At 35.5% G+C, this 22,591-nt stretch overlaps 4 protein-coding genes across 6 annotated transcripts; 3 read left to right on the forward strand and 1 right to left on the reverse strand.

Moving 5' to 3' along the window:
• Positions 1–11: 11 nt before the first annotated feature.
• On the forward strand, positions 12–8,125 carry LOC132284783 (uncharacterized). Its single transcript, XM_059786911.1, has 7 exons — positions 12–221; positions 363–443; positions 560–684; positions 803–899; positions 2,727–2,836; positions 3,439–3,513; positions 7,793–8,125. The coding sequence occupies exons 2-7, from the start codon at positions 374–376 to the stop codon at positions 7,841–7,843; spliced, it is 528 nt and encodes a 175-aa protein (XP_059642894.1). The 5' UTR covers positions 12–221; positions 363–373; the 3' UTR covers positions 7,844–8,125.
• A 361-nt stretch (positions 8,126–8,486) lies between these two features.
• Positions 8,487–9,886, forward strand: LOC132284781 (uncharacterized). The gene is made up of 2 exons (XM_059786910.1): positions 8,487–9,216; positions 9,529–9,886. Exons 1-2 carry the CDS (start codon positions 8,773–8,775, stop codon positions 9,619–9,621), a joined length of 537 nt encoding a protein of 178 aa, XP_059642893.1. The 5' UTR covers positions 8,487–8,772; the 3' UTR covers positions 9,622–9,886.
• Positions 9,887–10,458: 572 nt separating this feature from the next.
• LOC132283885 (triphosphate tunnel metalloenzyme 3-like) lies at positions 10,459–11,522 on the forward strand. Its single transcript, XM_059785923.1, has one exon. It carries the CDS (start codon positions 10,472–10,474, stop codon positions 11,378–11,380), a length of 909 nt encoding a protein of 302 aa, XP_059641906.1. The 5' UTR covers positions 10,459–10,471; the 3' UTR covers positions 11,381–11,522.
• A 4,234-nt stretch (positions 11,523–15,756) lies between these two features.
• Positions 15,757–21,522, reverse strand: LOC132285117 (phosphopantothenoylcysteine decarboxylase subunit VHS3-like). Of its 3 annotated transcripts, XM_059787283.1 has the most exons (5): positions 21,249–21,520; positions 17,297–17,355; positions 16,818–17,141; positions 16,231–16,307; positions 15,992–16,016 (listed from the first exon to the last, which is right to left on the reverse strand). In XM_059787283.1, the coding sequence occupies exons 1-4, from the start codon at positions 21,339–21,341 to the stop codon at positions 16,268–16,270; spliced, it is 516 nt and encodes a 171-aa protein (XP_059643266.1). In that variant the 5' UTR covers positions 21,342–21,520; the 3' UTR covers positions 15,992–16,016; positions 16,231–16,267. The 3 variants fall into 3 exon arrangements, with proteins under 3 accessions (XP_059643264.1, XP_059643266.1, XP_059643265.1); XM_059787281.1 differs by lacking the exon at positions 16,231–16,307 and having other exon boundaries at positions 15,757–16,016; positions 21,249–21,522; XM_059787282.1 differs by lacking the exon at positions 15,992–16,016 and having other exon boundaries at positions 16,108–16,307.
• Between the last annotated feature and the right edge of the window lie 1,069 nt (positions 21,523–22,591).

Raw genomic sequence — 22,591 nt, forward strand, 5'->3', positions numbered from 1 at the left:
AACAGAGCAGCGAAGCATGGGATCATGAATTATTGTCATTTGGGGATAAACATCAGTTTCTTCGTCACCTTGAATAGCCAAATCTCAACGCTTTTTGGTGCTCCGATGATGACTAAGCACATCGTCTTATAGTTGGAGTATTCCTTGCTTCATTCATCATCAATCCTATCCTCTCTCTCACTATTCTCGTCTTTTCTTCCAGTCCCTCCAAGACTTTTCAGGTCTCTTATCTTTCTCTGTCCTTTTTTACTAGTATGGTTTATCAATATTCGCTTCCTGAACTGAAACTACATATTTCTACACAAAAATGCAAATATGATTAGTGGGTATTTGTTAATTTAATCAAACTTGTTCATTTACAGTCAGGGAATCAATGGGTAATGCATCATCAACGCTAACTCAATATGATATTGAAGGAGTTCAAGAGCACTGTAACTATCTATGTAAGTCTTCCTTATATACTTATATCTATCTATATATATATATATATTTTCTTCTTGGGTTTGTTTAATTTTGTTGTTAGCTTCTGAATTGAATGTTTTTTTTGGGTAAATTTTAGTTTCCCAGCAAGAAATAGTGTCACTCTATCAGAGATTTTGCCAACTTGATCGGAATGCAAAGGGTTTTATCTCAGCTGATGAGTTCTTATCGGTGCCAGAGTTTGCGATGAACCCGTTATCTCAGGTAGTCTATGGGGAGAAATTTAAGATTAATTAGTTAATTGATTTGTATCTGGTTCTTTTTGGGTGATGTGCTGTATGTGTTTGATAGTTTGCCTCTTTGGCTTTCTGGGCTTTTGCAGAGGTTGCTTAAGATGGTGGATGGTTTGAACTTCAAGGACTTTGTAGCATTCTTATCAGCATTTAGTGCTAAAGCAAATATGCAGCAAAAAGTAGAACGTAGGTGCAATCATAACTGTAATTCGCTTTACAATAAATAGATTACAGTTTTGATGAAATATTATTATTATTTTGGTTCTAAGATCTAAATGAAAAAAATAAATGCACTCGTGTAGTTGACTTCGATATTGTTGTCAATTTAGATGTTTCATGTTGTCAGATTGGAACCACCTCCAATAGGAACTTGCACAATATATTTTTGATGAAAAATTTCAAATTGGTGGACCTGGTGATCTTAACATATATTGTGTTTAATGGTGTAGAATAGTTAAAAATTCAGGATTTGATATCAGTGGCAATTGGGATAGCTTAGTTGACGTGCCTTACTTGTATGATGACTATAATCATTTTAGGTTCAAAGGTTTTCCTTTACATTGGTTAACACTAACACACACATTTTGTAGATATTTTCTTGCCCCCCCCAAAAGGTATACTTGTAGGTATTTTAGTTGAGTCGTACTACATCTACTCCATTATTGGTATTTAACAATTATTTGGCACTTGGGCTAATATGGAATTCGGGTGTTCAATTTTTTTTTTTTAAAAAGGTCATGGAAAACTCATGAAGGAGTGGTGCTAGACTTTGAGTGGATTATTGATAATATTCAAAATTTTGTAAATAATCCTTTACTTGTTTACAGTAATCACCCTATTATATGAAGCACAATCACCAAACTTGTGTTTAAGATTGTGGGTTTTTGGCCTAAGATGGTGGATGGTTTGAACTTCAAGGACTTTGTAGCATTCTTATCAGCATTTAGTGCTAAAGCAAATATGCGGCAAAAAGTAGAACGTAGGTGCTATCATAACTGTAATTCGCTTTACAATAAATAGATTACAGTTTTGATGAAATATTATTATTATTTTGGTTCTAAGATCTAAATGAAAAAATAATGCACTCGTGTAGTTGACTTCGATATTGTTGTCGATTTAGATGTTTCATGATGTCAGATTGGAACCACCTCCAATAGTAACTTGCACAATATATTTTTGATGCAAAATTTCAAATTGGTCGACCTAGCGATCTTAACATATATTGTGTTTAATGGTGTAGAATAGTTAAAAATTCAGGATTTGATACCAGTGGCAATTGGGATAGCTTAGTTGACGTGCCTTATATGTATGATGACTATAGTCATTTTAGGTTCAAAGGTTTTCCTTTACATTGGTTAACACTAACACACTCATTTTGTAGATTTTTTCTTGTCCCCCCCAAAAGGTATACTTGTAGGTATTTTAGTTGAGTCGTACTACATCTACTCCATTATTGGTATTTAACAATTATTTGGCACTTGGGCTAATATGGAATTCGGGTGTTCAAATTTTTTTTTTAAAAAGGTCATGGAAAACTCATGAAGGAGTGGTTGCTAGACTTTGAGTGGATTATTGATAATATTCAAAATTTCGTAAATAATCCTTTACTTGTTTACAGTAATCACCCTATTATATGAAGCACAATCACCTAACTTGTGTTTAACAAAAAGTCACTTGCAACCTAGGACATCTTCAAAGTTATAAATTGTTGTAGTTCAAGGAGCTGCAGACTATTGAAATTATCCTTGTTAACAGTAGGGATATGTCCATAGCATCAAAGGAATTATTTATTAATATTTTCTTTTTCTATTATTTTATTTTATTTTATTTTTGTTGGAAATCATTTTGTTTGTCTGTCCTTGTAATAATTTGGATGTTTCTTGACCATCAAAATGCACAAAAGTTTGATTTTTAATATTTTTGAATTTATGCTTTGTATTAGAATAAGATTGTGCTGTGTTTGGGTATTGTCTGGTATTTTTAGTAACACTTTTAAATGCTTCTGTGTCACAGTTATTTTCAAAGTTTATGATTCAGACTATAATGGGAAGGTGACTTTCAATGACATATTAGAAGTGCTGCGGGATTTGACAGGTTCATTCATGTCCGATGAGCAAAGAGAGGTACTATGAATGTTGCATTCAGTTTTGTGATTTCTTTCAGTGTTTAATTATACATTTTAAAAAGGGGTCATTACCAAGTTTGGTCCCTGATAATGGAGGGTGGTGTGAGGGTTGGACTCTGGATACACTCGTAATCTTTGGTATTATTTGCACAAGGTGGTGCTCTCAGGATTCAAAACCCTTGTTCTCGAACTTTGATACTCCGAGCATTTGTCCATAAATGTTTCACATTTATTGTTGTCTACAATGGCCGTGCTAATCAAGGTGTTTCATAAATAGAGAAACCTCTCATTGGGGCATGAGGTGATCATGTGCCGTATATTTTAGGAGAAAGCTTGTATTCCTAAATTATGGCTGGATGATCCGTATATTAGTAAACCATATATTTTTGACTGCCAAAATCTGAAGCTTGTTATACCATATGTTCTATAGATTTGATAATTTCTATACCATATAAGTCAACCATAATCTTATCATTTCGTTGTTTGATGTCATAGATTGGGTAATTTCTATTCCTTGTTCACCATATTGTATTATCTTGCTGCTTTAGATATTACTAGAGTACAAAAACTTCATCACACCATATGTTTTATGTTTTGTAGGAGGTCTTGAGCCAAGTTTTGCAGGAAGCTGGTTATAAAAAGGAATCTCCTTTATTGTTGGATGACTTCATTAAGGTTTGTTATCATCCATATTGTTTTCATATGACAATTTATATAATATATATAATAACAGAGGTTAGAGGAAGAGATGAAATGCTCATGGGGCAACTTCCTAACTTATTTCTTAGCACCTTCCTGCACTAAATGAACTCTATAAATGATAAATTAGCATATGTTAGGGCGGGGGGTGGGTGTTGGGGGGTAGTAATGTGCATAAAATGATTAGATGCTTCTCCTCTAGCATCTTGTTGGGCAAAAAGAGAAGTGCTATATTATTGTCTGATCTTACCCATGAGAGAATGAGATAATTTAGAAGGGTACCTTAGTCTTAATAAGACACTGTCAAGGCAGCTACTCTGATTAGAGTTTCACCAATTAATGCTATAAGGAGTCGACATTATAATGGTTAAATCTCTTTTCAGGACTGGTTTATCAAATTTCCGAGGATCTCTTTTTAGACATTTTTTCAAGTTCAAAAAGGGTTGTGTCTACATACTGTTTGTTGCATGTCCAAATTGGAATAAGTATGCATCAATTGCACTATCTTATGACTTACAAGGTATATGGTCCAACATGATTATAGTCTTTTAAATTAAGAACTTTCCATCTTTGTTTAATAGATATTACTCCGCTCGATAATCAAATAAGTAGTGAAGACCAGGCTACCATAAGCATGAACAGGATACATGAAATACAGTTTGATTTCAGGAAACCACCAATCATTATGAAAATGTACAGAGTAGAATAAATTATGTCAATACGTCCAGATATGGTATTTAGTTGTAGAATATTTGTGACAAGTAGTGAATCCTAATTTTAGGATTACTGACCCATTTAGCTTAGTCCATATAATGTATTTTTTGGAGCTAGATGAAATGCATGTTAGGTACATTTATTAGTAGGTATGAGAGGTTTAATGTCGGATCGCAAAAGTAGAACACTGGCACAACTACGACACAAAAAAAAACTATATAGTCATCATCATGGATCATCCTTGCCTTTATCACAAATGAATGGGATAAATAAATTGTAAATCATATAATAAGTAGATGCAGTATTATTTTTATATAAAAAGATATATTATATTTGATAAATATTATTTCATGTTAAGTAGATTCAATATCTATTTAGTAACATGAAATTTATAACTTGAAAATCATATAAATATAACAACTGCTGTTCCACAAAGAAAGTTACATGTAAAGAAAGGTGGAACAAAAATACAACATATAAAGGTGTGTGTTTATGTATGCTACTTAGATATGTTAATGTATATACACACACGTAACTTGACGACTCCTCTCCTACTCCAATTCCCAACTACTTCAATGGAACCTTTTTATATATTTCAAAATATAAACAAACTTTAGATGAATTTTATATAAGCATTGAATTTAATTTTTCTGAAGATTATAATTTCTTTTATGCTAAACGGAATTACTATACAACATTTAAGGTCCATTACTCAAATGTTAGCACATCCAAAAAGTTTCTGCTATGTCCAAAACTAAATATTTATACTGATACATCCGAGATGTGTGAGCCATGCATCGAGGAGTACCTGAGAAGTGCTGGTGTTTGACATAGATATGGGCCATATGGCTCTTCCTTACAAGCGTCTATGCTTCTTGACATAGATATGGCTCTTCCTTGCAAGCATCTAGCTTCTTAAAAAAGCAAGTTTTGTTTGCTATTCCAGTTCTTGTATATTTCATTAAACATTGGTTTCATGGAAAAAGACAAATTTGAAATCATTATCCTTCCCAACCATGATGTAAATACTTGAAAAATGTGACTAGCTGCCCTCGTTTTCTATTCTAGGAACTTCGGTTTATTTTTTGAGAAGTTATTTTAAGATGTGGATGTTTTTTTTTTTTTTTTTTTCTGGTTAAAGTGGAATTTTTTTATAGATATAGCGAGAATATACAAGTAACAACAAGGGCATTCCCTTGGAAAATAAAATCAAAGCAAGTAAAATAGTAAACAAACAAGAAAACTGTAACTACAATGATTAGTTACAGCAAGGAAACAAAAAGCCAACTTAAGCTTGTAGTGAGGCAGTTCCAAATTCCCCAAGTTCCATATTTGCGAGAAGTAAAACCTCTCCACAAACAGCCTGGGCAATGTGAGTAGCAGTTCTGAAAAGTCCGTGATGTAGCCTATTATTCCTCTCATTCCATAGATACCATATTGTTGTAGCACAAATTCGTTTTTGTGCCTTGTGCTGTATTCGTTGCTGAACAAACCAAAGAATGAGATGATGTAAAGTATCAAACTGAGGCATGTGCCATCCAAAAAGCGTAGACAACCACTGCCATACATCTTTGGCTAAGGAGCATGTGACAAATAGATGATCTATATCATCTTCAGCATGTAAACAATTGTGACAGATTGCCACGGTAGGAATGCCTCTCTTCTTCAAGTTGACAGAGCATAGTAGCTTGTTCTGAATTGCAAGAGCACAGATCAGCGAAGCTCTAGGTCTCGAGCCACTCCAACACACTTCATACCAGCCAACAGTAGATAACTTGATTCTCCATCTATCCCAGATATTTTTAAGCGAAAACATACCATGTCTCCATTTCAAATGGTTGGAAGCTTGCTTCAATGGTAAGGAAAGAGCAAAATTATTGAATTGCAGCACTGAAGTTGCATTACTTACAGGTAACTGCCATTGCCCATCATGAATAATTCTGGAAACAAGGGCTTGTTTTGGAAGTCCAAAATCCCTATACACTCTGTTACCCATCTTCTCCAGCATACGTTCACCTTGTATCCAAGGGTCAGTAAAAAGGAAGGTAGATTCTCCATTACCAATTTGAAAATCTACATTAGCAAGCATGAGTTCCATCACTTCCAGCATCTTCTTCCACAACAGAGAGTCAGTGTTTTTGTTGTGGTAGTTCCAATAAGAAACTATCCTAGTATACTTCCATTTAAACCAAGCCACCCATAAACACTCCTTAGAATGCAGGAATTTCCAAACTGAAACACAGGTAGCTGCTCCATTGATGTCCTCAATTCTCTTTACCCCAAAACCTCCCTCTGACTTTGGATGTGTCACTCTATTCCACCCTAAGGCATGCAACTTTCAAGAAGTGGATGTTAGCAGTAGAAAATAGTCAAGAAGCTCCAAGGGATCAAAATTTTCAATCTACTGAGAATGAGGGATTTGGATGAATAGTTGAGAAACCCAATCTCACAAAAAAGTCATAAAAGTGAAAAGGATGCAATGTTGGGGATTTTGTTTCCAAAGTGAGATTAAGCTGAAAATGGGGTTGATTTAGAAGCAGCTGGCATATAATTATGTAGTAATAGCAAATATAGGGCTGCAAATAAACAGAGCCAAGTTGAGCTCATTCGGGCTTGGGCTTGTTTGTTCCTAGGTTGGCTTGGGCTTTTGATGGCTCAGAAAGTTGGGCTTGGGTTTGCTCTGGTTGTTTATGTGTATTGTGTTGGCTCGCTCATAAGCTTGTGGACCATGTTCTTTAATAGATTTTATTTTGTTTCATATTTTTTATATTTCACTAAATTGTATTACTTTATTTATCAATAAATAGGTAACAAATTTGTCAAAATAACAAGAAAAATATATAATACATTTGTTTACTAATGAGCCTATAAAAATACCTGTTCACGAGCTTATACACGTCCCGTGTTCTTGAGCTGATACACGTGCATGAGGCGGTCTTGAATGAGCTTGAGCTGTTCATGAGTAGTTTGGTTCATTTGCGGCCCTAAGAATATTATAGCATTATCAGTCATTTATTTGGGCGGACCATTGGGGCCAGCCACGTGTGTGCTTATCATGAAGCAAGGGTACAACAGTTTCATCCCATTAGTTTATGAATTATACTCATCAACAAATCAGATGCCAACTTAGGGTCATATGATTGGTTGACTTTCTATTAAATGGGTATCATTCTACATAAAGAAGTTGATCTGAAGGCTTATGAATTGTCTCGAATTCGTTCTTAGAATGCAAGTAGATTTTACCATTTTTACGCGTGGTTTCAACCAAAAATGATCTCTATAAACCAATTATTTTATTTATCTTTAGACTTCCTCTGAATGAGTAGCACATACATGTTCTTGGATGCTGAGGGCATCCACTCTTCATAGGAAAACTTGGGATTTGTGATCCCAAATAAAAATTTTAGGATCATAAAAACCTTTCCTATATAAAATTTAAAGCTGCTTAATTTATTTTTCCTTTTCTTTACCATCTTTCGCTTATATATTTTTTCATCCAAATTCTGTTATGTTTATCATTATTACTCTGTATTGGTTTCAGATTCTTGGCAAACCAGGCCTGAAATTGGAGGTGGAAGTCCCGGTAGACTAAAGCTGAGACAGTGTTCTTTGCCAATTTAATTCAAGATTAAACCTGAAGAGAACATATGCCCCTTTGTGGAAGTTCATACCTGTATTATTGTTTTTTGTTTCTTTGCTTCTCTTTTTTTCTTCTTGTTTTCTTTTAATCTCAACCAAAAATTAAGAATAAGCAATGTATATTACAATAAAAAATGAGCTTATTCGTAAAGGTTCCATGTAAATACTGTGTGTGTGCATGATGAGGGTTTTGGCCAAGTGTTAATTTTCTGATATATTTGATTCAGCTGCTAAATGATTTTTGTGTGTTTGTGATTTATTGAATTTTCTAAATTATCCTCCATCAAAGACAAAAGAGGAGGACTTGAAGGTAATTTGATCTAAACCCCAGGCTAAATTGAATGTTGGTATTCAGATAAGGTGCTTAAATGCAGCCAAATTTTGCCTCCCAACTTGAAAGGCATTTCTGCTAATTTTAGATTTATCATAGCATCATCATTAACCGCCTTTTACCCTGTAAACTCTGATGCTAAAATCAGAGCCGAAATTCCCACCAATAGGGACAGATTTGGAGTAACGACATTTTCTTGTCAAGTGCTTTGCACTTTCCTATTGTGTGTGTGTGTGTGTGCGCGTGCGTGTGTGTGCGCGTGCGTGTGTACACACACAGTGTGTGTATAAGCAAAGAAACAAGATTTTCAGCTGTGTCTGCAACCCTGAGTTAAGCAGCTTCATTCCATTTTCACCATCATCTTCTCCTACCAACTTTCTCAACTTCCCACTTTACGCTTGTAAATATTTTAGAAAACTTTCACTGCAAGTACCTCACTCTTGGAGCAGAGCTTGTCTTTTTAATTGGGTTTTTTTTATTCTGTTATCCATGATAGACCACAGACGCTTGGTACTTGGAGTGAATTACCATGTGCAGATCAGAAAAACGATATGTTAGAAAGCTCTTTGTATAGAATTCCTTCCCTATTTGAGGTAGATTCGATGATAGGAAACAAGAGAAGGTTTGATCTTTGTACTTCAAAGGCAAGCACGTCAAGTGATAAAGAAGAGTCATCGGATTCAGGGGCTTCTAGTTCGAATCATGTGGCTGGAAAAGCATCAGCACGTCATTTTGGAGGTAAGCGCCATGAGGGTAGGAAGGTGTTGGTGAGTGCTGCTGAAGTTAAACTGATTGATGAGAGATTGAGAAACCTCGAGGAAGAAGCTGAAGTGATGAAAAAATCTTTCTTCGAGAGCATGGAAGAGAGGAAGAAATTGATGAATGAGATAGACCAGCAGTTTCAGGCTATACACCGAAGTCTTCACTCTAAAATTCAATTCACAGTAGAGAGATCTAGTGATGGAATCTTGATCATCAACCCTCATAAGATAAAGGTAGGTTATCTTTCTTGTCCACTGATACAAATAGATGATGGTCTAGCTCATGCAGGCCTGTTCTATTTACCTTCTGCTGCTTTATATATATATATATACATACATATATGTAAAAAATTAATCCTCACTTCCTGTCAAATATTAACATATATGGTTGGAACTTATTGTTTGGCTTGATCTACTGATGTACAGTGTTTCTGTCTGCTGTTTTTGATTGGACTCGTTGTGTTTGCTTTTTATCATTTTTCAGTATTTAATGGTTCTTTCCTCCATATTACAACTGACTGTGATGTGTTAATGTGATATATATAGAATGGAGGAACAAGGACTGGTTTGTCACAAATTCTGCACGAAGAATCGAATCCATCACTTGTCATCAGAGATCTAAGAGCTACATTCTCATAGCATTGAAGTGCCACCTGAAGTTTCATATGATTTTCTCATTTAGATACTGCACAATTTTTTGCCTATTCTTCTTCTACACATGTTTTTTCTTCCCTTCTTGTTTCTGTAACGGTTTTTAGCTTCCTTGGTAGGGTATAATGGTTCTTCTAAAACAATTTTCTCAATAAATTCTGTGATTTCATCCTTTTTTTCGCTTTCCTTTGTACAAATTTTTTGGAATGTATGGAACTTCCCACCATTAAGTGAGCTTAAAATTGTAAAATTGTTGAGAGCCATTTATCAAAATGGTGTCCTTCATATGCAGATTGCATCTTTTCGATATTTAGTTTTGTCAATATTTAAGCTATTTTTTCTATTAAATCAATAATAACTAATAAGTCCATCCATATAAGCAAGCCATGAATTGGGGACTTCATTTCCTTGGATCAGCTTTCATGGAGCACAGTTCTGTGAGGCGTGTGCCCTGCTTTACTTACCTTTGAAGCACACTTGTCTGAGGGGATTGGAGTGGTGGCCAAGGCTTTGGCTTGAGCACCCCATGAGGGGTGGGACTGCACTTGCACTCAATCTTGCAACTTTTTCATGTCTATTAGCTCCTCAATCCTTCCTTGTCGGGTAACTAGAATTTGAGAATGATCGTTTCTTGTTAGTTTTATTTAGTTTTTTCACTTCGTGTGTCATGATGCGAGTGTCCTGAACTATGTAATTTGTAATAAATTTTGGGTATAACTTGCAAATTTCTTAAAATTTAGGAGCATTAATTGCAATTAATTCTAAGGTCAATTTAGCGATCTCTGATACAGAAAAATTGGCTTTATTTACAAAAATTGCTAAAGCTCGTGCTCATGGCATGGGTAAGATGAAATTTTTGTATAATTTGTATGGATTTTTTTCAGCAACAGAAAAAAAGAAGCCCGATTTATTCAATTACTCGCGTTTTGTCGTTTCCATCACAAGTTTTTGGAATCTATACGTAAAGAAACCAAATCCCACAGCTCTTCACTGCCACCACTTGATTCAGCAACAAATCCTCCACGCGTCGCCACCATTCACCACCACGCCACGGTGGCGGCGGCGGTCTCCACCACCACCAGGACCACCGGGAAGGGCCCTCCAAACCAATTCCGAAAGCCGAACAGAACAAATGGAAGTGGAGGTGAAGCTTCGCCTACCTGACTCTGCCTCTCACCAGCGCCTCTCCGATTTACTCTCTCCCTTCCACTCCAAAACCCTACTCCAAGAAAACCTCTTCTTCGACGGCGCCGCCTTCGAGCTTTCCTCCAACCTCGCCGTCCTCCGCCTCCGCTTCTACGACCTCGATTCCCTCTGCGTCCTCTCCCTCAAGGCCAAACCCCAAATCTCCGCCGGAATCAGCCGCGTAGAGGAGGATGAAGAGCCAATCGACCCCGTCCTCGGCCGCACCTGCGTTGCCGAACCCTGGCGGCTCTTATCCATCAATTCTTCAAGAATTCTGAACAGAGTGAAAGAAGAATTTGGGGTTGGAGAGAAGGGATTGGTTTGTTTGGGTGGGTTTAGGAATGTTAGGGCAGTGTATAACTGGAATGGATTGAAATTGGAGCTGGACGAGACTCATTACGAGTTCGGAACGAGTTATGAGATCGAGTGTGAGAGCTCAGAACCTGATAGAGCCAAGAAATTGCTTGAAGAGCTGTTGAATCAACATGGGATTAGCTATTCGTATTCGGAGGTTTCGAAATTCGCAGTTTTCCGATCAGGTAAGCTACCTCATCAAGTGTAGAAAGACAAAGTTTGTGACTTTAAATTCAAATTGTTTGTTTGATAGATAATCGAATTCAAACTTTGAATTCTCTGATGTTTATGTGTAATAATTGTATGTGAATTCTGGTAACATTGATCAATTAATATAGTTCATTAGTAGATGACATTGTCTTATGCTTATTGATTCTGAATAAGAAATGTTGTTTAGTTTATGAACCAGTCTTGTCCAAAGAACCTTCTACATTATATATAAGGCAATGCCTATTTACATTTTGAATTGGGTGATTGCCCATTGTCTCTAATTCAACATATATTGTGAGTATAGAGCTTGACGTCCGTCCAAGAATTAAACAATTTATGTCTTTTTGTTGTACTTATACTTTTCAAGATCAGGTGTTGTTCAGATTACGAAAGTTTCTATGGCTTAATGTCAAAAGTTTCTATGCTTAATGTCTGTCTTAATTGGATCACTGTTTCAAACCATTATTTATCTTGATTGGAACCGTGGCCTTCATTTTAACACCCAAAAACGGAAATTTGAGTTGAGTGCTGCTTGTTGCAATAACGTTTTTATTCTAATTTGGACTTGCAAACACCTTGTTGTGACTTGTCAGAGAAGAACCCGCAAAACCCAACATACATTCTTCCTTCCATTTATTTGTGGAGTTAATGGAGCACTTGGACTTTCTTGTTACCGTTTTTTTTCCGGTTTTTTTTTTCCTTCTATTCAGTTGTACCACGTAATGCTCACTAATCTCAGTCACAACATCATCAACGACTAGGTTGTTCTACTCATTGTGATGCATCTTGTATATGCTATATTAGTTGAATTTTGGGGTACATGGTCTCGAGGCTTTTCGTATATATTTTTGTTGCTTTATAAGATTGAACTAAAATGATGATGCAATGAGCTAACATGCTCCTATTTATGCCAGTCTTTGTATCTCATCAAAGCCCCAAACAAACAGATGCAATTTATTAAATTTCTCTACTCACACCTCTTTGATTTTAAACATGGCGAAGATTTGCAAGGCACAGCAACCTCGGGTGACACACCAATGTCACGTGATTCGAATTTTCTTTATTATAAGCCTCTCTATTGCACGTTGCTCGTCATACGAGGTAGTACCATATGATCCAAATAACAATTATCAAGTGCATTCATTTGGGTGTGACCTCGACCATTGCACCCAAAGTGAAGAGCAATTTGGGTTAAGCATGAACCAAAGTTGCTTCATGACTGCTGCTTTATTCCAAGTTTGGAGATGTGGAATGCCAAGACCACCAGCAGAAATAGGTTTACAGACACTACTCCAAGCAACTCTAGCTCCCCCTTTCTTCAGTTTTTGACCTCTCCAGAGGAACTTCCTCAGGATACAGTTGATCTCTTCCAATGTGCTGTGACTTTATCAATGAGAATCTTGCAGTCAGTTGGCTTGAGTCTTGTAGAAATTAGAGGAACACCAAGGTATCTAATGGGGAGAGAGCCTTTTTGAATCCCAAGAGTGGAAAGAATTGATGCTTCCAGATGTGGGTTAACTCCAGATAGAAAGATATTGCTCTTTCAATGGTTAATTGATATACCTGATATCAAGGTAAAATGGTCAAGTGTCTGCTTTATAACCTGCAGTGAGACAATGTTAGCATGAGAAAAAATTAGGAGGTCGTCTTCTGCAGCTTAGAGGTGCCATTAAACCCTTTGTCAAAATGGAAATTGGGAATGGTTTCAACACCAATTTCTGGTTTGACAATTGGTGTTCTCTTGGTCCTCTTCAGCACCTTCTCACCCATGATCAGCTTTTAAGCACAGATGTTGATCCTAACACTAAGGTTAGTTCATTTATTGTTGGATCTTCATGGAGCTTTCCCCATGTCCTCACAACCATCATTCCACAACTGCTTAACCTCAATTCCCTACCTATCCCAAACCCAGACCAACATGATTGCAGCACATGGCTCCCTTCTCCAAACAGGAATTACACCATATCCCACACAATCTCAGTCCTTTCACCTAATACAAACAGCCCCTGGTCACACCTTAGTTGGTTCAAACATGGAATTCCAAAACACAACTTCATCCTTTGGTGTGCCATTCTGCATAAACTTCCTACCTATGATCGTAAACCAGTGGCCCATTGGCACACTCCAAATCTCTGTTGCCTCTGCTCAACCCATCCAGAATCTCACGACCACATTTTCTTCAGATGCTCATTCACCAATCCCTTATGGAAATTTATTGAAACACGTTGTGCGTTCTATACTCAGCCTTCATCATGGAGGGATCTCATCACTTGGGCAAGTCAAATTTGGGTAGACAATAATGATCCAAGGAACATTGTCCGTAAAATCTGTCTTGCAGCTCTAGTCTACCATATATGGATGGAGCGTAATCGAAGGTACTTCAGAGGAGGAGCCCTTTCAGCGAATGCTTTACTCAATTGGGTCCTTGTTGACGTTAGACAGAAACTTTCCTGCTTCTCTGTGAAAGATTGCCACAATGCCAGACGCATTGTGGTTGAATGGGAGCTTCCTGGTCCATTCATCCGTCCCCCTCCCATGCCGCCAGATTGACACGTATGGACCTCCTCTGCTGGTGCTCCCCTCACCATTGGAGGTCTAAACTGCTCACCGGAATTTTAGTTTTGTAATTCAGATGGTTGGGCCGACTGGGTCTTATTTGTTAGGTTTCTTGGCTTTGTGCATTGCAAGACTTTTGAAAATTTGGGCCAATAGGCTATATGTTTCTTTCAGCCCTTATGGGTTTGTACAGTTTGCAAATTTTAATCTTATCTTACTTACCATTAAAAAAAAAAAAATTATCAAGTGCGTTCATTTTACAAGTTGCAATAATGGAGTATCACATATGATGGTGCTGAGATTTACACTATCAGTTCCTTAAAAATGAAAAATAAGGTTCATTGTACCTCTGATGTTCCCACAGACAGTGATGAGGACTCACACATCCTGGATGCCATCAGATCTCGAGAGATAGCTAACGCAGCCACCAGAGAGCTCGTTGATGTCAGCAACTGTGTTGATAGAGACAACTCCCTGCTACAGAGAAGATTGAAGCACCTCCATCCAACTCTTGACCACAGTTATAAGCTTAGGATGGACAACAACAAAGCTGATGAAGCTATGTACCTGCGTAGATAGATTAAGCAGCTAAAGAAGTGACTCAACAAGCTGTTTGTTACCAATCTTGTGTATGGTCTGGTGTCAGAAGACCAGTATTTACCAAAAGTAGCATGCAAGTTTGAGTTTGAACCATCAAGAGGAGTAGGAACAAACTCACCCAGTGGCGCGTGGGGTGCACCAAGATCACCATTACTCTGTTGAGGGATCAAACTCTGGACAGCAAGTCTGGATGTGAGATCAGATACCTGCTTCTTTAGTTGCTTAATCTCTCTACGCAGGTACATGGCTTCATCAGCTTTGTTGTTGTCCATCCTAAGCTCATAACTGTGGTCAAGAGTTGGATGGAGGTGCTTCACTCTTTTCTGTAGCAGGGAGTTGTCTTTATGTAGGATATCAACACAGTTGCCGACATCAACGAGCTCTCTGGTGGCTGCGTTAGCTATCTCTCGAGATCTGATGGCATCCAGGATGTGTGAGTCCTCATCACTGTCTGTGGGAACATCAGAGGTACAATGATGAGGAAGGTTGTGGGAAGGCTGATAGGGTGGTGCGGTGGTGGGGGGAGAAGGGAGGAGGAGGGGAGGACATCCTTAGCTATTTTCAACTTCTTCCTGAAGGGCTTTATGGGTTTAGAATCTTCAGATAGTGAGAGAGAAGGAAATATGACGGAATGAGTCTTCACGTGATGGAGAGAGACTAAAGAGATGGAAGATGTACTATTGTAGGGAGAGAAAAACCCCTAGATTTCCAAGTATTGTCCTTTCTGAAAAACGCACATGCGCTCTGCACTTCCATTTGTCTACACACGAGAGAGAAAAAGTTGCTCTTGCTCGGATCTCTTACAATCCGGACCGCACATTGTCCCACCGTAATCTGTGACTCACAATACAAATAAAATGGGACGTATATATATATATATATATATATATATATATATATATTATATTTTGATGATTTAATCATTTTTAATTTAATTCAATGGTGTCCACAGATTTTACGCACCAGAAAATTAAAAGATAAAAGAAAAATAACATTGGTAAAATTAAGAGTTTTACCTAATAAAATAAATTTTTTTTAAAATTCACTTTTAATTTTAAATGAATGATGTAAAATTTATTTAAAATGATGTTCCAATGGACTCATTAAAGGACCATCCAACTAATAAACCCATTAATTATTTTTAATTTCACTACATAAAAATAATTTAATTCCAAACAGGTGGTTTAATATATTGATAGTACTATATACCATATGATCCGAATAACAATTGTCAAGGCTGAGGTTTCATCAATAATTGAAGCAGTTGTTGCACCTTATGGGGGTGTTGCATCCTTGAAATAAATATGTTTCATGAGTATCGTATCCTCAATGTGGTATGTTGCACCATCAATTTAAAATGCACGCACAAAACCATTCACTGGACTCGAGAGGATCCTGATACCAATGGGAACACCTTTCTTGCCCTTTCAAAAATATAGCATTTCTGGCATGACCTTATTCTGTTTAGAACTTGTGGACTGAAAAGGAATTTAAAAAAATTTAGCAATCTGTATAGCACAGAAATGATGGTGTGAAGCGCATAAATTTTTAGCACCAGTGTTCAAATTTAGTATTTTTAAAATTTCTACGTGCTTTGAATAATGTAAAATTACAACTGAAAAAGAAAAAAAAAAAAACACACACACACACTATATTAGAAATTTAGAACATCCAATAAATTAGATATCTGACCAAGTGCTCAATCCAAGTGCAGTCACTCCCACTGTGCCTATAACTTGCCAATCTCTGCTCTCACTGTCTCACAGTGCCTAGAATTTGCATAAGAAATAGCAAATGTTAACCTTACTCAAGAGAGGGTCTACAAATTCAAGATAGTTTCTACAGAAAATCATACAATCTAGTAATATTTTAAAGAAATCAACGCTCTGTATGAACAATTTAGACTATTAGATTGCTCTGCATTTGAAAATTCAAGGAAAAAAAAAAAAAAAGACATGAATTTTTTCTAGCTTAAGGTGCTAGGTTAAGTTCAACAAAAGAAGAGGATTTTTTTTTTTTTCATTATTTGAATAACCATTCATGTAAATAAAAGAGCCTATATATAAAATTTAATATAGACTCCACTTGTATAAATACCAGAAGGAAGTTGGTACACAAAAAGAAAATGGAAAATGTCTCTATTCTTAAATTGTAGATGACCAACTCAAGGTATTCTTCTACTTACTACATCTTTAAAAAGATCCATCCCCCACCTCAACCACCAAAGACCCAACTTGAAAAAGAACAAGAAGAAATCAAATAATAATGACATTTCTCACTTTTTCTTCTTAAATGGTGGCTGAGCTTGATCTTCCTCCTCGTCGTCCTCATCATCGTCATCAGATTCTTCATCGTCGTCATCTTCCTCATCATTGTCGTCGTCATCACTGTTATCATCACTTGCTCCATCGCCAATGGCATCAGAGTCGTCCTCGGAATCATCTTCATCGTCACTATCATCATCTGAAAGATCATCATCCTCGTCACCTTCCTCATCATCATCATCACTGTCATTTTGGTTTTCATCACCAACCTCGGTATCACTAGCATCCTTGTTACCATCACCAGGCTCTGTCAATTTTTTAAGGTCACCAAGAGGAAACCTGCAAGAGAATTACAATAAAGATAGCTAACTCATTTTCCACCATTCTCTGAACAGTTAATGAAGAACAGAAAGAGAAATGAGAAAATATTTGCTTGCATATATATAAATAGATACTTGCATATAAATTATAAAAAGAGAGAAGGATTTTCCTACCGTTTATCAGCTCCAATGGTGTCAGAAAGCATATCGATATCATTGCGCAAGGATGCAATCTGAGGAGGGAAAAAAAAAAATTTAATGCACAGATGTCCAGACAAGGAAGTACAACCAGCTTAACATTGAGACCGATATACTTCAGTGACAGTAACATAGAAGTTTCATCATTGACACACGAAACGAACACCAAAAAACTAGTAACTATAATTGAGCCTTAAGAAATGACCAGACTATCCCAAACAAAGATCTACAGAGAACATATATAATGAGAAAATTTAAAAAACTACTGTGAGCTAAAAGAAAATTATTTTTAAAAACAAAACAAAAAAAAAGAACTCTAGGAACAACTCTTTACTGCCTATGAACAACTACGAAAGAAAAAAGAAATTTTAGGGTGCTATTCAATTCTACCACGTTGTTTACTCTATGCGGAAGGAATCCAACACCCGTTGCGTGCCAAACATCACTCATAGAAGAAGCAAGCCAAAATTTATTAGGAACCCTGATGCTTGAATGTATTTTCAGCTAAAGCAACTTGTCAACTAATAGATAGCAGAAAGTAAACCCTGCTAATACCATAAAATCAAGACCAAAACCCCATAGGCTGCAGTTTTAACTTCTAAATAAACCTAGTTCTATATTTTTAAGGGTCCATTTACTTTGATAGTAAACTATTCCTGTAGAAAAAAATCTCCTAGAAAACCTCAAATCCCTCCCCCCCGCAAAGCTAATGAAGCTATTGTTGAAGCTATCGTAACATTTGAAGTAACATATGCATAAAAAAATTGGCGTAAAATCAAAATATAACTGGAAATAGAAAAAAAGATCACCATGACTTGCTCCTTCCAGAAAATACTTTTACCATCCAGACATCAAAAAGGGTTGAGAATTCTAAGTAGAAAGGGTGTAAATTGAAAAGCAAGAAATGGAACAACATCGAAAGACTAGGGAATTTTTGGATGGAATCCAAACTTGTTTTTTTTTTATAAGTAAATACGTAATGAAAAGCGTTCAAAAGGGGAACGCATCCCACAAAACAACAAGACCTAATAGGGCCTATAAACTCTCAAAGAGTCCACAAAATCAACAATCTCATCCATGGATTTACAGATGGAATCCAAACTTGATAAAGAGAAATAATTAAATTAAAGCTTAAACTTTGGCCCAATTATCAACTAGTAAGACTTGGTTCGCATGATCTTTATTGGTCTGATACCAATAATGGAAATTATTTCAGTGCAACAAGGACAAATATGTATCCACAACTGAAAAGTCTTGGTCCTACATTTTTCCAATATATTCTTGTATCACTTTGGGTATATGAAAGCAAACAAAATGTGCACTCATGTCATGTCTTACACCTCATTCTACATTATACTAATTTGATGATGCATAAATTCAATCCAAAAATAAATGAAAAATATCTTGAATCTAGGCCCAATTATTCGCTTGTGTGAGAGCAAAAATGTATCATCCTTTTGTATCCCTGTCTGATTCAAATTCCCTTCCATCCTTTACATAACATCTGCCCCACCTCGCTTCCGTTTTTTTAGGCTGATCCTTTTTCTTCTTCTTATTTTATTTTATATTTTCATTTTTCGTATTGTTATTTGATAAACCATTATAGTATATAAAATATCTGATCCATAATAATTATATATATATATAACACGGTTCAAGATTTAGGATTGCATGTATGTATTTGGCATGTTTTAGTAATAAAATTAAAATAAAAGATATTTTTGTACATTTAACACTATGACAGGTGGGTTGAGGCCCCCTTCCCCAACCTGCTCCTGCCCTATTTAGGTTCTGTTTTCTTCATCTTTACCTTGTCCCAATCCTATTTAAAGTTTTAAACTGCCCCAAACCCATCCCAACAGGCACAAGGCGAAGTCCACCGGCAGTGGGGCAAATTGTCATCACTACAAAAAATTTCTAGGGAAACGTCAATAACTGTTTCCTTATTTTTCAAAATGGAAAAAAGTGAGTTTCAAAGAATTAATTAGTTTGGCATTCAAGAGACAAAAAATCATTAATTTGACAAGTCATTTTGAATTGCTTGCTTTAATTTTGATAAGATTCTTTTCACTATCAGTAATTCATGCACGAATGAACTTGGGAAAAAACCTACGAGCCAAGCTTGCCTCATCATCCCTTTTGATTTTACGCCCTGTAACTCTTCCTCAGCCAAGCTTGCGTTGAATAACAAATCAAGTATTAATTGCGTAAAAAGATAAGTTTCTTATCATTATCATGTTTGTTGGGGTAACTGTGACTTCTCAAGAGAATTAATGACTACCATCTTTGATGCATGACAATACTACCATACAAAGAATTCTTAATCGACCAGTTGCGAGAGCACCGGGGCTGTGAAACAACATATTATCTTGGACTCACACCAAGGTATCGATTACAATTAACAGTTTCTTGCATAACAGACTTACCATCTTCAGGATTTGATCCTGCACCATTGCCTAATACATTAGTGAAACAACCCTATTACATTCCTTTAGTCTTATTTATATTCACAAAGACAGATAAGTCCTATAAAAATTTATCAGGATAACAAAGCCCCACTTTTGATAAATATTTCCAACTAAGTTCAAAATTCTATCAATAATGATTTTTTTCCAACATTGCTCTTTCTTTGGATACCTTTAATGTTATTTTATCAAAATACTAATTATCCCCTTCACTTCTATATTTTTAATTAGTATCAATTTACAATAACAATGTGAAAAAACAAATAGCCACCTAATTAACAATTTCCAAAATGCTTAACAAGTTATTTAATTTCACTAATTGTAGTGGAATTTATTGTAATAATGCATAAAAAGTTCCACATTTTTCTTTTCATGTAGTAATTCATGAATTTGTTTTTAAGAACAAATTATTTCAAAAAAATTATATTAAATTTATATAAATTTGAGATTATGTTTTATTAAAAAAAGTGCATAAAAAAATTATTTGAAATTTATTTTAATAAGAAAAGGACATTGTAGGTAATTCAAACAAGAAAGGGAAATACTGGGGAAAAAAAAGTTGTTAGCGGACGTGGGAACTTAAATGGAAAAAATTACTAAAAGCAAAATTTCGGAGGACTTAATGGCTCTTTCAATTGTAAGGTAGGACCAACATGTAATTTTTCCTAATGTTTTCTCTGTTTGGTTTCTAAATATTGCAGCGTTCATCTAAAACTTATTCATGCTCTGTGGAATAGAAAATTTGGTTTTGAAGGATCTGAAATAATAAAGATGTAAGATTCAAAAGTTTCATTTCTTGTCTTTTGCTCTAATTCTGTTGGCAACCAATCAAAGCATAAAATGCACATAAAATTTGGAAAAAAGGAAAGAAATCAGGAAAGAAAGGGAAAGAAAAAATAAGGCATCCAAATCTAAGTAAAGACTGGGAATAAAATGGGTCTGAATGGACAACAAAATAAAATAAAATAAACTAGAGATGAAGAACCTGATTGCCGATAAACAGAATATCTATTATAATCCAAACATAAGAAAATCCTACATAATGTCTAGAATTGAAAGGGAAAAAAACAAAAAACAAAAAACAAAAACGAAACAAACTAATAACCCTAAATCCAAAAGGCGGCAATATTACAAAAACAAACAAATAATCCTAAATCCAGAAGACAGCAATATCACAAAAACCCAACTCAACAATGTACTCCCTATTTGAAAGCACATCATTATAAGCGTGTTAAAGCTCCAAAGAAACTTCTACATTACAATAATAAATAAATAACAAAACAAACAAATAACCCTAAAACCAAAACGCAACAATATCACAAAAACCCAACTCAACAGAATACTCCCTATTTGCAATCACAACATATAATCATGTTACACCTCCAAAGAAAACTTCCACATTACAATAAAAAGCATATCTTTAAGGTTAAATTTCATAAAAAGTGAGATTGAGTTGTACAAACCTGCAAGAGAAGCCAAACAGGAGATATCTGAGCAGTAAGAGCTGTTTTCACCACCGCAGCCTCCACCACAGCGTAATTACTCTTCACCTCCATTGCACCAGGAACTGTGGAAAGCAATAATCAAAGAGCAGAGTGAGAGCAGGTGGGGTGTGGGTGTGTGGGTGTGAGAGTGAGAGAGAGAGATCTTGTACTCCTGTAGTGAAGGGTTTCTTTTAGCAGTGTTTGGTGGAGAGAGGGGTCAGAAAAATTAGGGCTCGGAATGCAGATTGTGCTTTTGTCTAAATAAAATTAGTGAGATTTTGCTGGTGTCTAAATAAAATTAGCGTTACTGTCCATTTTAAAAATTACTACGTATTAGTAGTATGCTTTTAATTAATGATGAAACCAATATAAAAAATCAATTCAGAAGTCCATTTCGAAAATCTATTTTTATATTTACAGAAATAAAAAAGAAATTCAATTTTTATATTTCAAAAGTTTGATTTTAGGGCCGATTTTCAAAAACTTTATGTTAAATGGCTCGTGTTTATTATTATTAAGTAATTAACTCATATTCACTGATTTTACTCTTTGGAATATTTTTTTTTAGGGTAAAAATGTTAAGAGTTAGTAACTAATTGTTAGAGTGAAGGAGCAGTAAGGAGGGGATAAGGTTAGAATCGAAACTCTCATGTATGAGGTGTAACCCAACTCATATACCGTACTTGCATTTAAATGCAAGTCTTTCTTATTATAAAGTTGTTGTTTTTCTTTTCTTTTTTTCTTTCTTCTTCTTCTTCTTCTTCTTCTTCTTCTTTTCGTTTTTTTTTTTTTTGTTCCCATTCTTTTCATGGGATGAAAGTATTTCCTTTGTTGGATAATATTGAAAATTAAGTATTAAAACTTTTAAGGGTTAAATTTTAAATGCCAAAGTTTTTGAGTAGTAATTAAAAAATAAATATTATTTTAATTTTTAGTGTTTATTAATGTTTTTGTCACTTAAATTTTTAGTTTATTTTAAGTGATATATAATTGGACAAATACTTAATCTATTTAAAATCAAATACTAAATTAAGTTATCAACCCGTATTATACGCCTTCAACAGCCTGTAATGTTTGACCACTCCAAGAGTCGAACCAAAACCTAGATGACAGGCTTTGTACCAACTAATTTAAAGTATGAGGGTTAAATAAAAGAAGCGAAGAAGACAAAACAAATGATATCATCGTATTAATTTGCAATTTTTTTTTTCTTCATGCAAATCACTTACACCTATTACGTCTCAAAAGGACTCGGAGATATCACCAAACTCATTAATGAATTTTAAGTGAGGCTTGAGGGAACAATTGCTTCTTTGAATAAA

The sequence above is a fragment of the Cornus florida genome, unplaced genomic scaffold (assembly GCF_030987335.1).
Source record: "Cornus florida cultivar Cherokee Brave unplaced genomic scaffold, ASM3098733v1 CherokeeBrave_3.0.0_Hap2_Chr11, whole genome shotgun sequence".
In the NCBI taxonomy this organism is placed as follows: domain Eukaryota; kingdom Viridiplantae; phylum Streptophyta; class Magnoliopsida; order Cornales; family Cornaceae; genus Cornus; species Cornus florida.